The 18,839-nt window shown below is 37.8% G+C and overlaps 2 protein-coding genes across 4 annotated transcripts in view; one reads left to right on the top strand and one right to left on the bottom strand.

Annotated features, from left to right (window-relative positions):
• The window catches only part of HAAO (3-hydroxyanthranilate 3,4-dioxygenase), a 31,770-nt gene extending 21,249 nt beyond the window's left edge, over positions 1 to 10,521 (top strand). For all 3 annotated transcript variants that reach the window (XM_019612706.3, XM_003203885.5, XM_010706759.4), the window contains 4 exons: positions 6,174 to 6,319; positions 7,439 to 7,507; positions 8,664 to 8,746; positions 10,118 to 10,521. In XM_019612706.3, the coding sequence (XP_019468251.2) occupies positions 6,174 to 6,319; positions 7,439 to 7,507; positions 8,664 to 8,746; positions 10,118 to 10,196 (377 nt within the window). In that variant the 3' untranslated portion in view covers positions 10,197 to 10,521. The remainder of the gene's footprint in view (positions 1 to 6,173; positions 6,320 to 7,438; positions 7,508 to 8,663; positions 8,747 to 10,117) is intronic.
• Positions 1 to 18,839, bottom strand: part of MTA3 (metastasis associated 1 family member 3) — a 591,413-nt gene that overhangs the window by 406,900 nt on the left and 165,674 nt on the right. The window contains exon 25 of the mRNA XM_085219339.1: positions 4,281 to 18,839. This exon is cut by the window's right edge and continues 15,608 nt beyond it. The gene's annotated coding sequence lies outside the window, so the exon portion shown is untranslated. The remainder of the gene's footprint in view (positions 1 to 4,280) is intronic.

Here is an 18,839-nt window from a genome sequence, read left to right as displayed (position 1 = left end):
TTCAAGACACAGTAAATAAATAAAGCAAGTAAGTGTTCCTATTTTGCTCAGAACTCAACACACCTTTTTCCCTTGAATGGATTCTGCTTCATCCCTGGAGGTGTTCAAGGCCAGATTGGATGGGGCTCTGGGCAGCCTGGTCTTGTATTACATGTGAAGGTTGTTGGCCCTGCGTGTGGCATGGAGGGTTGGAGATCCTTGATCCTTGAGGTCCCTTCCAACCCAGGCCATTCTGTGATTCTGTAATTCTTACATTAGCCTCTAAGTCAAGGCAACAAATATTTAAAATGTTTTTATCCTAACTCTTGCTAGAAGCAAAAGGCAGTCAAACTTATATGGCTGGATTTCAGCCTTGGTAGCTTCTCAGTTTTTTCAGTGCTTAGTTTTCTTGGACACTAAGAAGATGAAAGTCATAGTGGTGTCTTGTGCAAAGAGAAAAAAGATGGCAGATTTTTTTAGTGACAGAGAAATAATGCTTTGAATCTATTCCCTCAGCAGCTTTTTTTTTTTTGTCTTCTTTTTTTCCTTCTTAAGAAGCAGATGCCAACAACCAGTATAACACTTGTAAGATTAAAACTAGTCTATGAAAAGGGCTAGATTTCAGCCTCTTCTTTTAATTTCTCTTCAGAAAATCCAGAATCCTTTCACTTTTGAAGTGCCATCTGAAGTACTCTTAATTTATACGTAAGTCAGAAATATTGCCTCCTCTCTTCAGGAATAAGTGGAAGAAAAACATCTTCAAAGAAAAATTTTGATTGCAGCTCACTCATACAGGAAAGCTAGTAATGGAATCAAGGTCCAATTGCCTTTTTTTTTTTTAAATGTAAAACCAACAAAAGATCCCTCCATGCCTACATCCAGACTTATTTATGCTTTCTGGCTTAGCCAACAGTAGGGAAAGTCTCCTTCCACGTAGGGAGCAGGATAATCAGAGTACACAAAGAGGCAGGAGCAGCCATTAAAAAGACCTGCTCTTAGACAAGTACATTTAGGTGAAATATAATCAGTCAGAAACATACTTTGCATGCAATCCTTACTTGACACACCTTTCCTGGAGAGATTTTGTACCAAATTATTAGCCTCTTAAGTTTTCTCAAGCCCTATTACAAATGGTTAACATATCTCCTTCCTTTTTTCGAGGAGGATGAATACATTTAATACCTAGGCTAGAAATGAATCACAACAGGGAATTTTTGATTCTCATCTTTTAGGTACTTCCCACATATCTATAGTGTAACTTGCCTTCTTTCTGCTTCACATAGAGGTATTAAAAGCAGCAGCATGCAAGCATTTAGATAGTAGGAAAACTCCCCTTGGCAATGTACTTTGCAAACTGCCAGCAGCAAGTCTACAGGACAGAGAAGTATTCAAGCTGACTAAAAATAGTCAAGCATTTTCAATTGCCTGGACCAACCATAACTGCACAGGAAACTGTAAGAATCTCCCAGGCCACATTCATCTCTCTCCCAAAGGCTGCCTGGAGGAGACTAGAGTCATCTAACATATACCTACAATCCCACTTAGCTATGCAACCTCTCATTCGCTTCATCCATTCCCTTTCCTTTATATTTAAAAACACTCCATATCACACAGATATATATCATCACAAGGAGTATACAGTCAATGATAGAGATGAAGACTTCAGACAAACCAGATAGATCACAACTAACCTAAGTTAGCAACATTTAGTAGACCAACAAAGGATTACGTCATCCAGAGTACACTGGCTGCCATATAAAACTGCTGCTAAACTCTTCTATCCCAAACCATCATCCAAAAGCAAGTAGTGCTGCAAGTTCCTTGGAACCAGGAGTTGATTTAGGACTCAGAACCACTAATGAAAGCACCAAAGAAAAACCCAAGGTCTTCAGGAAGAAGAGTGCTTCTCCTGCAATATCCTCAGCTGAGTCTCTTGCAGGGGAGGCAGAACATAAACTGCAATCTGAGAGCTCTCCTTATGCTTCACCATAGGAAGCAAGACACTGCTGACCTTTAAGAGCATAATGTATATAATAAACCTGCCATGAAAATTGGAAGAAATGCCATATAAAATTGTTTCCTTTCCATTCAGACTTCAGGAAAAAAAAATATCTAGTTTTTTAAGAAGCTCTAAAGCTCAGAGCAGTCTCACAGCAGGTACATCTTCTCTAATAAGGTAGCTACCTTTTCCCTCTCACTGTTAAACATTCCCCAGACAGCAACATCCAAAACAGACAACTCGCACTGTCAGTCTGACATTTTCACTGGAGTTTCTAAGGCTATTTAGTAATAATAGCTCACACATGCTGTACAAAGCCTCATCCCACAAATGTAGAAAGGGCTTATGGCACTTCCTCTTTCATAGACAGAGACAATGAGACAGCCACATAAAAGGCAGATTCAGAAACAGTAGGTAAGTTTCCCAATTTTAGGATTGTACTCCAAATCCTGGTCAAAGGCTAAAGCCTGGCATTATTAATTACAGTGATGTTGCTATGTTGTGACAAGCATTTAAGCAGAAAGATAAACTAAATCTTGCAATTCTGTTGTTCTATTTTACCCTCTTCCTTCTAGAAAGTGATGATGATGATGATGATGATATCTCCTTTTGGAGAGGCTATATTTCTTTATTGCAGTAATGTTGTTCAAAGCTTTCCATGTCAAACTTCTGTTTCTATTAAGAAAGTGTTTATTTTCTAGCACAGATTTAGTGACACAAAGAAAAATGTGGCTAGAAATAATTACACGGACAAGTCATAAATTAGCAGTCACACCAGTTCTCAGGGCACTCTACAAAAATAAATACAGATACATGGTGAAAAAGAACGATTACAGCCAGTGAATGCTGCATTTTCAGTTGAATGTTTCCGCATCTACACTCAGCAGCAGTGAAGTGAACCAACTAACTCTAAAGTAATAATTGTTGGTACTTTAGCTCTGGATTTTTTTTATGGAATAACTTTTTTTTTTTCCCAAATCCAGGTGCCTAAATTTATGTCTTTCAGTCCATATGTTTTAGATAATTTGATTCGCAGAGGTATTAAACTTCTACTAGTCTCATTGACATTTCCATTAACATTGAGAATGGCTGCTCCAGGAATTAGGATAGGAACACGCAAGGATATGCATATGATGTCACAGTACCCACTCTAGAAATTCAGCCTGTTGCTGTTCACTCTCCAGCAAATGAAGCCAAAACTGACTTCCTACTTGATGCTAGAATTCTTGATCTTGTGAAGAAGATGCACCCTGTGATGCTGAGCAGGATTCTTGTAGCATATTGGCATTTAAATATATATATATATATATATATATATAAATAAACATATCATACACATATATAGCATATATGTTTATATATACTGATATAAATATGAAAATAATATATTCATGTTTTTGTGTACATGCAGTAAAATTAAGAAATGTACAGTTAAAAGAGTGACATGGTTAGGATAATGTTTTACAGGTTTATAGTTAGAAAGATTATCATGGGGGAAAGAGACTATCAAAAATGAAGTGCTCACCGCATCCTAGGCTCGTAGTAGAAAACTCTAAAAGGAGAGAACTCCAGAAATCTCCTCCCCCTTGGCAATCAGCCTCTAAATGAGGTCTAACAGAGGTGCAGCCAGGCTCCACCCCTTCCAGTCACACAGCTGAATTGCCTTCACCAGCTCCCAGGGCTGACCGGCTCCTTTCCCCAGGTGATCAATCAGTGCTTCAGGCCAAGACTCAACAATTCCCATACATATATGTATTACTAAATACTATATGTATATATGCACTTTACTAAACCCTACCAGCTGCTAACTTTCTTGTATTCAAAAAGCTTTTCTACACTCGAGAGATTTTTTTTTTTATTCTAATGACAGAAAAATCTCTGCTGTCTTCACATTGATTTAGAAAATGAAGACTGTTACCAAAGGTAAAACAAAATATTTTAAAGTCTATTTGAAAAACTCATTGCTCTGAATACCTTTTGATTAAGCTTCTTTTATTTTTTTCTTCTTGTGGATGAATATACTTTCTAATGATGTTTTAGACATTTTTTGTTTTGTTTTCACCTGTGTGTGAATCTGACTCATAATGGTATTTTAGACATTTATACTGTAGCTATCTCTAACCAAAAAACTACTTTGCAGTACAGCTGCACTTGAGAGTATCCATGTACAATTAATGAATATACCAATGTTATGGTATAGCGGTGTACAATTAACGAATTTAGAGACGTTCACATATAACAGAGAGCTTGGCTATGATGTTATTACACCAAAGCAGGAAACAGAAATGACAGGTACACTCACCCATAACCTGGGCTCATGTGGGAAACTCCAGTGAAGTGAATCTCCAGAAGAGATTCCCCACTGGTGGTCAGCTCTTAAATAGATCTAGGAGAGGTGGAGCCAGGTTCCACCCCTTCTGACAGCACAGGTGAATTGCTTTCACCTGTGCTCCCGTGGCTGACTCATTGCTCGCCTCAGGTGATCAATCAGAGGTTCAGGCCATGATTCAGCAGCCCCATACAATCCATAATTTGAGGACAAAGTGCAGTGTTTCTAATCATCTCCAAAGGAAATTTGATGGACCTGTGAAAAGTGAGAAAACAACAGATATGCTGCTGTGAAAATAAATCACCAAAATTGTAATCTTATAAAGCAAGAAAGATATAGTATTTAGATTATAGCTTTTTAATGCTTCCAGGACCAAATTAGAATAAATCTACTGTAAAGATTTTTTTCCCTTCTTACTTTCTTTGGTGGAGTTTGCAATTCCACATCAATATGCTAAATATGAGTTAAGTGATATAAAAGTATATTTTTTTTCTTAAACATAGAAGGAAAAAAGCTTCCACTTTTTTATTTTATTTTTTTTACTGCAGGTTAATGGTACAAATTCTGTAGCTCCTTAAAGAGATATTGCTTTGCAGGAACTTATTGGCTTATTCCATTTAGTTTAATATAATGGAAAAAAAAAAAAAAGAGAAATTCTAATGGCAAAATCTCTTTCCATTGGAGAGGAAAAAAAAAAAAAAGAAGGTATTCCCATCCAGATCTTCTAGAGATTAAAAAGATTAATATAGACACTTGGTGCATACTATGATCCATTAAATGAGAGCAGCTTACGCAGCAAACTGCTGAGCCTTAGATGCACTGACCACATTTTCATACATCGTTCAAAGGCTGCACCTTTTTCCTGAAAGCCTGTGGGGATCATTCAGAACACTGCAGAGCAATGAAGGATGGCTTTAGAAAGAATCAGTACAACTCTGAATAAGGAATATACTGATATTTAATAAAACCTACTCTTCCTATGATTGAGGCTAAAATTTGGCTGTGAGGTCATGAGCTCGATGCCTTCAGGAGACAGCCATCTAGTGAGTTTTTCCTGCATCTAGGCTGGCATAATTACTTAAAATTGTTCTAGAGGCATTCCACAGTGGCTTCTCAGTACAAACGAACTAGGATCCCCAAGGTGACTGCACTGTCTCTGCATTTCACTTTGAGCTGGAAAATGACTAAGTTTAATTTCATATAGAAGTAACACATAGCACAAATCTTGAATTTTACTAGCTACAGTTAAATTACATTCAGTCCTCCAGCTATTTTAAATTAAATCAGATCTGAAGGAAAATTACTAGAAATTAAACCCACCTACAAATCCAGGAACACCACAAGAAAAGCCTTTTATTAAACTTAAAGTGATAGCCAGTTGACTTCACTGTGGACAGTGTATTTAATAACACCCAGGGGAGAAGAAGCACAAAAGCCAGTACTGAGTCTGTGAGAGTTGAGTGATTGTGTGGTCTCATTCCACTCACGTGGGAATGTGTTAGGAGTGACTCAGCAAAGGTCAGAAATGACATATCAGTTTTTTACTAAGACACAAGCTTGTCTGAAAGAAACAAAGAACACATTAACAAGAACTATACACATAGTTTTCAAATGTATTTTTAAGAAGCCTGGACACATAACAATTCTGACAACAGCTACAGAGAAGCAACCTCATCTAGACTCCAAATAAGACACACATCTTAACCTCAAGTACTGTCATGATAGTTGTGGCAACAAACAGTGCTATGGTCATGGTCTTTTAACTAGGCAGTGTCTGTACATTAAGCCCTTCAAGCTGAAAGCAACAGCAAAAATTTGCAAAGATCCAGAGAAATGTCACTGACAGCTCTCTGCCATTTTTTACAGATGAGCTCCTGAAAGAAACACCCTTCCCTCTAAATTGCTCTTCTGTAATGGAGCCATTCTCCTTCCAAGGCTGGCTGAATGATCATCGGGGAGAAATAAATCAGAAGCAATCCTTGAGAATGTTTGGAGATACCTTTGAAACGGAGGTAGGAGTTTAAATTGCTATAAAAGAGTGGGAGAGTTTTAAAGGTACAGATAATAGGTGCCTTGTATTCAGACTGAATGAATCCAGGCCTCACAACAGAGAAAACTACACACCCGTAGAGAGCAGTTCCCTTTTAGCATGCCCGGCCCCCGTACAAGCCCACTGTTGTCCATTGCCCTGGTGAATCTAGGACAGGGACCTGCTGTCTCAGCCATTGCTATGTGCAGAATCAACCTGAGTCTGATTTCCATTCACTTCCTTTCGGACTAAAACAGCTCTCTCCATCCCTCAATCCCATATTTCTCGAATCAAAAATACCAGCATGATGCAAATACTACTCACAAGTGTGCTTAGCTTCCCAGTATGTTTCTACAGCATTCTTGTTGCCAAGTCTAATTTGAACGTGTAAATACACAGTGTGTTTTTTTTTTTTCCTCTTCTTACCCTACTTAAATGGAAACAAAGAGAAACTGTACAGCACCCAAGGGCCAGGGCCATGCTAGAGCATTGCACTTCTTGGCCAGTCAAACACAGTCCAGTTTGGGTGCAAATGAAGCTGTCACCACTTGACAGCACAACACTTTACAAAAAATTCTCTCGCTGCTTTACTTGAAGAATTCATCTGACAGTGGAGTGACAGGGAGCATGGGTCTGTCAAGAAGAACACAGAGATGGTAGACAGTGAAGAAAAATAAGGTCTGATCCACAGCCTTTTTAATGTTACTGGGAGAATCTTTTTTACTTCAGCAGGCTCTTGACAGGGCCCAGAGTTCACGAGGAGGAAGTGCTTGTTCCCAGAACAGAAGCAGGAAGGATGTTGATGCCAAGCTGAGAGTGGGAGGAGGCAGTGGGAATAGATAAGTGAGGATACAGAGGACCATAAGGAGTGGCAGGTGTGATCAGTTCCCTTTTTATCTTATCAGGAGGAATCAATATGAGAATACAAAACGTAATGTGAATTTTAATGTCTGTAAAAATATCAGATTCTATGAACATTTTTCTTTAAAAATAGAATGTTTAAGTGCTGTGGGAAGATGAATATGTACTCTTCACTCATGGGAATGAATCTATTACTTTTCTTCCCTGACTTCTTTTTTTTTTTTTTTTTTTTTCCCCCCAGGTTATAGCTTATGGACCAGGAACAACTGAAAAAAGCAAAAAGAATTCAGATATCTGGATATGGCAGCTGGTGTGTGACAATTCAGTTTATACCTGTTAGCCCTTGAATTCATATTTCAAGTCAGAACAAACTGAACACTAGTACAGCCTCCTGGAAAGAGCAACAGAAATTGATTATTACCTTCTTTCTAATGGAAATCATCATAAACAGGAAACTTTGTTTGGCTTTAAACTTTCATGAAAAATAACTGAAAATTACTACCACCGTAAAAACAGTCTCTTTTCCCTCACCTCGTATGTTGAAGATGGAACTGTTGCCATCCTCCATGAGGTCTTGGTGAGGATTCTTATTTCTGCTAGGGGATATCTTGTAAATATATGAGAATGCCTCTATGTAATAAAAACCATCACTGTTACTTTTGCCTTGAAGCTTTTGTCCTCATACTGTAGGACAACTGGAATCAGGCAGACAAACTCAATAACAATCTGAGAACTTGTTTACACTAAAGTGCAGAAGTAGGTGGTCCACGTGCTCTTCTTTCTACTGGCTTCTACAAAAGGCAGCTCAAGGGAAACACTGCAGAGAACAGCAAGTCAGATTAGCTTGTGAAGCAGATGTTTCTATCAGTTCCCGTTCTGCTGAAATTCACAGGGACCATCAGCTACTAATTAAAGACATAACAATCTTGAAAGACACTTGTTTACACTGCGGCTCGCAGCAGACTGTGCAATCAAGACCGTGTTGCTGGCAGGAATCTGGTTCCTCTGCTTGACAAGATAATGAGAAGCGTGTTCTAGTGTAGATGGACTCCTGTTAGTGATTTCTGTCAGCTCCCTGCTGACTCATGGACTACTTTTCAAGATGTAAAAAGGTATTAGGAATCAGAAAAGTCGAAAAGGAGTTTGAAATACTCCTGAATGTTCCCTCTGTAAATTTCTAGAAAGTTGCACCTCTGGGTTAGATTTGTTGCAGTATATCCCCAAAATATCAAGCAGTAAGTTGCTGCTTTGTGATGGGGAACAATGAACCATGAAGCATGCTTTTATTGATGCTAATAGTGCCAGACAGGGAACATCAGCTGAATATTTAGCTAGCCCTCATAAAACTGAGCAAATTAGAAGTGCTCTTTCACTTCACTAATATTTCCATACTTACCTGCAGAATTTTCTTCCTACTCAAGACAGAACACATAACTAAAAGCTGACTGTCTGTTCTTTCCCTTCAGGAGGGTGCATCTACCGTTACTGTGGATGGCAAAACTCTGACTTTAACTGCTGGTGATAGCCTACTTGTCCGTGCCCAGTGTTTGTGAGTAGAGATTAATTATTTCCCAGACTCCAACAATAAATTCTGTGTATTTAGTCCATACCAAGCTGTGCATCATCTGCTGCAGAAACACAGCCACTGAGACTGCAGGATTTGCAGTAGTCTGCATTACTCCTTAGGGCAGAAGTCCATTCTGGAGCAAACAAAGCCAAGAATTCATCTGGCTTCCCCCTTGTGATTAAGCTGGGGAAAATACAATAAAAAATTGTCAAGAAAAAAACAATGTGCAAAAGATCATGAAGAAAAGTGAGAATACACTCATAGGCAATCACAGCAAATACTCTAAGCTTCCAACCAACAAAAACATGGCAAAGTTTGGGTGCCAGGCCAAGAGCACAGCTCTTCTCCTGGAGTAAGATTCATAGGGCTATTTCGTAGTAATGGCACATGTAATATAAATAAAAGAAAAACTGGTGAAAATAGTTTCCACAGAGAACAGAAAGGGAAAGTATTTGCCAACTCTTGTGAAAATTGGCATAGACTGATAGAGTGCCTGCTCTGAAGGAGAAGGATGTATACTCACTGGTAATGCAGTGCAGTAGATTGAAGGTATATGATTGTAAACAGCTTTGTTTCTTACAGGAAAAAAAGCAAAAAAAAAACAGATTAAAAAAAAAAACAACAACAACAACTATTGAGTAGTAGTGATTATTTTTGCTAATCACTAACACCAGAAATAATCTGCTGAAAGATCTGAAACTGCCCTGCTGCATAGAGTCTCTCTACATCTGTGATTCCAGTATGTACTCACCTCCTCCACCTCTACAAAATCACTTAATTTAATTCCCAATCCTGAAGTCCAATGAATGAGGCTGTTTTCAAAGTCCTGGCATGATGCCTGTGCAGAGATCTGCCAGCACAGGTCATACTGTGTTAAGACATTTACCAGTTTTCAACAGCAGGTACATATTATTGTATGTGTCACTACTATACACTGATACTGATCTCTGGCCATCTCTGAAACTAGCATAAACAGCTAATGTGAAAGTGTTTGACGACAAGACACAAATACTCTTGAACTCTTGGTTACTTATATTGTTAAAAAATATCTGTGCTTATGTGATTCTGTTTCAACCGTCATGTCACTGAGATCACAACATATGCCTTTCCCCTTGGTTCATCTGTAAGGAGAAAAATTCTTCCCTACTGTATCATGATGTTTGGCTTATATGGGTGATGATGTAGAGTAGTTCCCAAAAATATAAGACATACCAATATAGAACAAGTTTAAGCAGAAGAGAACCTGTTTGTAATTTCTCTGCTTCTCAGCAGCATCAGCACATTAGTCGTTTGTGTGGATGGTTTGGCCTCCCATATTCCCCCATACACACTGAGTTATCTCTGTTTTCCCAGGTACTGCTGGAAGAGATCTGAGGAATGTGTTGCTCTTTATATTGCTCAGGATCCAAAACGCAAGCAGCCTTATAACTAGTTTCTGTAGCACTTGACTTTGATGATAAAGAAGTTTTAACCTACTTGTTTCATCTTAATCATCTTTTAGTCAGAATGCCTGGAAATATGAACAATCTAACACAATGGTTACACTGGAATTAAAGGTAATCAAGTGCAGTGCCTTATAATAACTTCTTTTTACCCAAGTAGGTAAAAATTCAGCAAAATCTTCAACCAGTAATTATGTTAAAAACAAACAAAGCCATAGTTCTTACATGAAAGCAACTGAAAGCAGATCCAAGTAATGGGATTAGATATACAGTAATATAAATGATACTATCTAGAATAAATTAAAAGTTTTTCAAGTGCAAGTCTCGCTGTGCCTGCTTACTGAACGCTCTTTTCATCTCCTTGCCTCATGTTTGCCATTTCTGATAAACTGAGTATGCTAGCCCTCAGAGCACAAAGCTTTTGTTTGTGATAAGTTATAGATCTTCTGAGAGCTTTGGATAAAAATACCTTTTTTTTAATAAAAAAAAAAACTTTATCTGCTCCACTGCTTGAGGATCTCAATACCTTGGGAAAAAGAGGAGGGGGTGTTATGAAAGGGAGAAGCAAGAGTAGCATTGACATCAAACATTACATAGATCGTCACTGTACTTGCTTCAGGTAACTTGTTATGCATTTACCAGATCTGGCCATGCAGAGTCAATCACAGCCATCAGTAACACACCAGACATACCACGTGGGATCCATCTGTGAGCTACTACTACTAGCCACTACTATCATTGTGGCACCTGGGCAGTTTTTCAGCTGTGGAAATGTCTATTCAAAATAGCCAAAGAAGTGTGGTGGGGGTAAGTGAGAAGAAAAAAATGTAACCATTTTCTACTAAATTGTCACATCTTTTTGAATAAGTGTCAAATTGCCTTATCCTATTTTTATTCTTGAAACTATGTTGGTTTGGCTTTTTGTGTTGATTGTTTCCTTTTTTTTCTGTCTTCTCTCTTTTTTTAATATATTATCTTTCACATTACTAGCATTAGAAAACAGATTATTTACATTCTTGATTTTTATCAGTTACACATTTGAAAAAGCATAAAGTCTTTTTTTAATTATAGTGTAAGCTCAAAATACTTAACCACACTTAACTCGTCACCTACAAAGCTTATATGTGTATTATGCAAGTGTCCATACTTTTGGAGAGAAAGACTCAAGCAGCTTGGCTTCAACCTATGACTTGTATTTAGGTTCACTATCTTTCCTAGTAAAGCATATAGAAGAACTTTGCTACATTCTCCTAATAACAGGGGACCTGATTTAAGAAACTGAATCCTGTTCTTGGAGTTGTTAAGGATGTGAGCTACAACAGATAAAAGTATCCCTTGAACAAGGGAGCCATTAACTGATTATCATTGGGATTGGTATGCCTGTTTGCCTGCATGGCTGCCTGCTCCCTGAATGAGCACCTCTGGTTGAAGGAGGTAGGTCTAGGATGTCAAAGTGTTATATTATCAGTTTGGAGGTAACCACTGCAGTGCTCATTCTGTCTTTACTTCATATCACATGAACATTTCATACACACATATTTCACACAATGATAAGTAGATAGAATACTGTAACAAGCAGGGCAACATCTGCAGTAATCACTAACAGCTGTTCATACATTCAGAGGCACTGTGAGCTGTGGAAATTTCAGAATACAAGTTAAAGCATCTCTAGATTATTGATAATGCTGCCCGTGAAAGACTTCAGAGTTTAAAAATTAAGATTCCAATCAAACTATATTTGTGAAGAAGTCCTTCTAGAACAACTTCTACTCAAACACCTGAATTCTAACGAAGCCAAGTATAAAAGCCAGACCCAAAGCCTTAAGCTAGATCCATCACTCGCAATTCTGCCACTGCCTGTGCTCAGAATCCAGGGCTGACCAGGGCTGGGATATTACTGCTATTATCTATACAGTTACTTAGGCAGTGTGCAGTCCTTAAGTGTAACTAAAATCAGGATCTAAACAGCATGGAGAGATTGTTAAAAAGGCCTGGATACTAAGTACTAGGAGTGGAGAGTTCTGCCTTCTAATTTCTCTTTTGAGACTTATTGGGTCATCTCCTGAAGTTCAATGATTATTTGACATCCAAAGCATAGATGAGGAAATAACAATGTTCTCATTATTTACTCATTCCACAGCAATTTAGAAACCTGCAACTTCTTTTTCTATGAATTCAAAATAGTTCCAGAAGGCTCCTAATACTCACCGATTCTTTTCAGGCACTTTATTCCTTTTCTGTATGTTATGCATGTGTGTGTGTGTGTACACATGTATACAAAACTTGTATGGTAAACCATCCCAAAGATGCACCCATGCTTTTCTACCTATGAGTACGGGGGCCAGATGCTAATATGATCCCTGGAGAACTTTTAGCTGTCAGGCTACTGTTACTGTATCAGTTCAGTAGGTACTTTGGCCCCAGAGTTCACTTGTGTCCTGATTTGGGTATCCATTTTCAATCTGAATTGTACATATACTGTGTCATCCCATACTTAATGATCTTACCTCTATTACTGCATTTTGGCAGGAATGAGCTGAACATACATTCATACATAGACAGTCCATCTGTTGCTCACAATTTCTCTGAGACTCAGAAGCAATGCCTTTATACAAATATGCATTCTAACAAGAATTTCATGCAATAAAGCCCACATAGACCAGACATACCTGACTCTTTCTCATTAATTATTACACACTCAGGACTGTCCACAGTCATAAGCTGGTGCTGATGTGAAAGCTTAGAAGCACACACAAGGGAGTTTGAATCTACTGACAAGCATCCATAGAGTTACCCAAGGCTGTATTTCACCTAGCCTGGAAGTCATCATGAGCTTTCCTCATTACTTCAAATGGGAAAAGGCAAAGAGCTCAGATCTGCCTGTTATTGGACAAAGTGTCAAGAGAGACTGTGGTGGTTCAGTGCCGTTAACCTGGAAAGAAAATCAATAAGTTTTGTAAGAAAAAAGAAAAAACATTCAAAGCCAAGCTGGATGAGACTTGGAACAACCTGGTCTAGAGGGAGGTGTCCCTGCCAGGTGTCCATCCTCCTGTCCAACAACGGGGTTGGAACTAGATCATCTTAAAGGTCTCTTGGATCAATAACAAAACATGTTCATCAGCCCAGTCACATTATATATCAGCACCAGTAAAAAAATGCAATGTTAAGCAAAAGACAGGAAAACAGTGACCCTCACAGATCATGCTGTAAACAGATTGCAGTGATCAGCAGCAGAGCTCAAGGTTGTACAATTATTTTTATTAACAGAATGATTAAGGCAAGTTAACTGTCAAATGCTAGTTACATTTCAAATGTTAAATACAGTGCATAAATTTTCAGCTTGCAGAAGTCAAAAGAGGAACTCTTCTTCCTCCATTCTTGCTTTATTTTTAAACGTTGCTTGCTCTTTTGAAATACAAATTGCTAGATGCAGAAAACAAGACGAGGTGGATCATTTAACTTGTAAGGTGTGTTGTAATAAACCATTTCTTCAGGCCCATGTAGAATTTACTCACACCTATAAGCCAATCCTATGATTTTGCATTAGGATAATACTTTCATTTTGGTATTAAAAGCATTCGTAGTACTTTGATTTCAGCTCTCCAGACATATTAATGTTATAGAACAGATGCGCAAAATGCAATCCTCCCACCACCATTGCATATAAGTAGGAAAAAATACTTAAGCTTTTAAACAAATTCCTACAAAAACAGCTTATGCTTGTGATGCAGACTTTTCAGTGGGTTGGGGATTCTTTTTATTTATTTTATTTTCAGTTAATTCAGAGTGCACATCAATGAACACTTCAGTCTGATGAAGGTCATCATATCCTGGTCTGTATTTGATTGAAAATAAATAGTTCAGCATCCAAGTATGCAGCATAACTGCTGGTTGTACCCAAAATAAAATTGTTAATTTGTAATAATGTAGTTAAATAATGATACGATAAATAATGAAGTAATAATGAAGTTAAAGCTAAGATCTACCCTGCAGATTAAATACCTCAATTTACAAGTGCTAGCACTGTCTGGCTCCAGACAGTTATATTATCAGTGATTGTCCAGAAACTGTGGAAGTGCATAAAAACTCTCCCTTTTATTGTTACTAAAACTTTGATTAAATCTTGAAAGCTAAGGGGAAAATATATATCAAATCAATATATATGAAACAATTCTCATTCAGCACCTTTGCAGAAACAACCACTGAAATGGCAAAGTCACTGGGCAAATCAGATTCACTTCTGCAGACAGTTTCCCTGTTAGCAAATCTGTGAATTCTACGGGACAATTATTTCTAAACTACTGTTGCTTTAGATTAAATATACCTCCAAGATCTTAAATCAAGTAATTCAATTACATTGCATCTTGACATGCTTGAAGATCTGAACATTGCAGAGAGCCACCTCCATTGAGGAGGGCTGACAGGACTTGGTTTCTACTTTTTCCAAGAACTGAACAAAGTCCATTCTCTTCTTGCTAATCACTGCCAGATATCTATCACTTCACTTTATCCAATAGTCTCAGGAAAAGAAGCTGCAGGGACACCTTCAGTCTCTGTGAATGGGAATCATAGAATCATAGAATCACTCAGATTGGGAAAGACCTTAAAGATCATCGAGTCCAACCATGACCTAACCATACTACCCAACTCTAACAACCCTCCGGTAAATCATATCCGTGAGCACCACATCCAAACGGTTTTTAAACACATCCAGGGATGGTGACTCAACCACCTCCCTGGGGAGCCTGGGGATATCAAAACCTCATCTTTGCTGACCTGCAGGAACATCGCCACCATAGGCTACACTATTTGGGAATCTCTGCACCTTCTTGTTAAATCTCTGCACTACCTACAGTAAGACAAATTGAGCCATAAAAGGAGCACCCAGTATTGCTAGCAAGCTTAAGGATAATTCTTACTCCCCTGAGAGAATTACAGAAAATGTTACTCTATAAAATAAAAACTAATGCTAACAGAAAACACGTATTGTTACAAAGCCATTGTTTGAGTGACAATTATTTGGCTGAATACGTGTGATCCGAGTTGTCTGTTAGTGTCTTGGCGTACAATTAGAAAGAAGAAGCTCCAAAGTCCCAACATCACATTTGGACTTGGGAAAAATAATCAGCAGCTTCTCAGACCACAGATAGATCAACATGGTTTACAACATTCTGGGAAAAATGTTAAAAGTTAATGACTGCTTCTCAGTACTGACCATCAACTCTTACAGTTCCAACTCTATATGCTTTATTGGAGAATGGCAAAAAAACATTAAATGCAGAGGTCCCCATATAGGATAGTATCTTGCTATTCTCTTCAGGAGAAGAGTGGTAAATACCAAATAAAACTTTTGTATGACTTTGTGAGTGTATGAGAGACACATTCAAAGCAAGCACACATGCCAGAATATCACACAGAGTTCCCAAGATTTCTTATCAGGATTACTGACTCTCCAACCACAGCATGGAAGTGGAAGCAGAAGGAGAACTTGCTAGCAGCTAATCAAGGACCCCCAGCAGACTAACAATAGTGAACCTGGAGTGTGATGTAAGAGTAACTCACTTTAAAAGTGCAGATAATCAAAAGCACTGAATGATGCAAAAAGCAATGAAATCAAAGCTATTTTATGTAAAGATACAAAACAAAGTAAGAATACTGTATGAGTCCCTTCCAGACATGCTTTCAGTTCAGAGAGCAGAGATCACATACCTCGAGAACAAAAGTGATATTTAATAACTGTGGAACCATAGGAAATGAAATTGCCGTAAGCATTTCACAGAAAACATATGTAGCTTCCTAGAGTATATTTTAAATATATAATAATATTTTCAGCTACTAGAATTCACTCAGTAAATCTTGTAGTGATTTTCATAAATATTACAAACTGCAGTGACAAGAATTTATTTCTAATTTTTTTTTTTTTTTCATCCACAAACTATTAGATTAGCTTTATTTTTAAATCAAGGCAGAAATCTGCATGCTGGAGCTAAAATTTGACTGCCTTATCCTTTCAGACGTAGAGTTCAAAATGAAAATTAACCAATTTCCTGGCTTCTGTTCCAAGATGGATGGCAATGTTCAACTGTCTAAAGCTCTTTCTTCCATCTTCTGGATTAGCTAGGCAATCTACACCCAATTCTTCACTGAAAGCAGTTTGCCACTACTTACATATTGGCCAATTTAGGTGCCTCTGCCTGATTTATTCCAGTATGTTAATAGAATCAGGCTGGTACACTAAAATAATCCAAGTGTTGCTTTGCTGCGTGCAAAATACCACTGCACACTGTACATATGTGTGTACACATATATAGCCATATGGAGATTTGTATACGAACATCTATATACTGCATAAAGATACTCAGAAGGCATAAAGAATTGTGAAACCCTTTCTTTTCTGGTGAAATTTGTGCCAAGCGTGCTGTGTATGCTTGCTGTTTTAGAAAATGGCTAGCCAATTATTGGCAGACAGAGATGGAGATTGATACTAAAGGTCACTTTTATTTATGTCAGACACAGGATATTTCAGAAGCTTTTATGGAGCAGCTGCATCTGCACTCTCTGTGGGTTGGATGCACTCCATATATGCTGCTGGAGGACAGAAAAAGCAAGAGATTTTAGAAGAAGAAGGAACTATCCTGGGCTTCACTGGAAGCAAGCTCTGTAAGAAGCTTCACCTAAACAAGCCTTTCCACAGCCTCCCTGCAGCTAGGACTCTGCAGCTCACAGACACACCAAGTGAAGGGCCAGAGGTTGTTTTTTTTTTATTATTATTATCAGTTTTTTAATCTAATAGAAAGGTTTCATGGCATTTATTTCCTCCACAGCAAAATTAACTCTACTTGCAAAGCTTCCTCCCCCTCAGAGGGAAATAAGATGTAGGCTCAGAAACCCAAATCCGCAATGATATTTAAGTGCCTGAGGAACTGTGCCAGAGTGTCTGGCAGGGAAAGCTAAATAGACTCAATTTTAAAAGGAAGTATAGTGAATGGGGAGACAGATTGAAAGCTCCAGAGAATGAAGTACTCCTTTTATCTACTACAGGGGGAGCTATCGGGTGGCAAACAGAACTCTCTCCTTGCTCATTTGTGTGCTTTAATCCACATTACTGCCAACCCCATCTCTATTAGAGACTGGCCTTTGCTATAGCTGGCACCAAGTTGCTCACAAACGCTACTTTCATAACACCAACATCAGTCCAGTGGAGCTGGACAGAGATAAATACAGTTTGTGTGATTCACGTGCATGGTCACCTTAAAGTTGCTAGGGAAAAAAAAAAAACAAAAACAAACCATAGTCTTTGTAGAGGATGCTAACATTCTTCTTGCTTAAAAAGAGACACATCAAAACAGTAGAAAATGTTTGGCAAAAGTTTTTTATGGGTAAATTTATACATCCTGTGCATTCTGTCAATGAACTTATTTTCCATATAAAATCGTGGAATTACCAAGTTTGGAAAAGGCCTCCAAGATCATCCAAGTCCAACCATCCACCTAATTCTTAGCATTTTGTATCGAAATCATTTTATTTATTTCCTCTCCCATCTATACTGGGACAAATACCTTTCTTAGTTGCATTTGTATGAACATGTAGGTAATGGAATTACCCCAGTCTCATAGCACTGTAACAGACTACTACTGGCCTTTCATTCCACAATGCAATGGTGGAGCTACACTGGCACATAAGGGCTGCTTGACACAGGATACACATTATAACTTCAAATAGCATAACTTATTCAAGATAATTAATACTTTTGATGGCTTAACACTTCTTCTTAAATTAAAACACTCTTAACTTCTTCTTACAGTTGAAATTGGCATCAGAGAAATGCCAGTAATTCTCAAATCAGCAGTTTCATCCTCTTGAAAAGAAGCAGCTTCTAGATGTTCACTGAAATGTGAACATCCTGACACACACAGAAGAAGCACAGGAGGGAAATGAGAATATCTTTAAAAAGAAGTAGTCAATCTATTAACTTCATTCTCATTATTTTAGAATTCAAGTAAAATTTAAATGGACTGCAAAGTAATCTCTAAACTTAGCTTATTAATAATCTAAACAACAAAAAAAGTTAAGAATTATAAACTGAAAGATCATTTGTATTTTCCTTTTATTATTATTATTATTTGATCTTATGCTTGCAAAATTTACTGAGGGTGGACTGAAGCTACTGGAATTCAAATGAATTAAAATGCCAATAGTTAATCCCACCCTTGAATTTTTAAAAGCTCAACATACAGAGATTTTAGTAAATAACAAAAAGAAAGAATTACTTTGAAAATACTTTAGGGTATGAGGACTTAATTTCTTCAATTTCTTACACTGTTTCTTCAAATGAACATGCACTATTAGAAAATTACGTTCATTTACTTTACTTGAAGAAGAAAGGTTAGAAAAAGTATGCTAGAACAGGAGAAGAATAGTTATTGAATGTGTGTTTTAAAGGTATGCAAAAAACCTTTTTACACTGCTATATGATGTTCTTAGGGAAATCGTAGATGTAGTTTGTTCTCTGCCATAAGGTCTTCACTGAGAAGGTTCATGCTGTGAGGATTTCCATGGCAACTTAAATTGACATAAGTGTTCATTTTTAAAATTGAGTGCCCAGGGACATGATTAGCTACAGCAATACCACG

Source organism: Meleagris gallopavo, chromosome 2 (assembly GCF_905368555.1).
Source record: "Meleagris gallopavo chromosome 2, MGAL_WU_HG_1.1, whole genome shotgun sequence".
Taxonomy (NCBI): domain Eukaryota; kingdom Metazoa; phylum Chordata; class Aves; order Galliformes; family Phasianidae; genus Meleagris; species Meleagris gallopavo.
The sequence above is the reverse complement of the archived record's forward strand: the minus strand, read 5'-3'. Positions and strand labels throughout refer to the sequence as shown.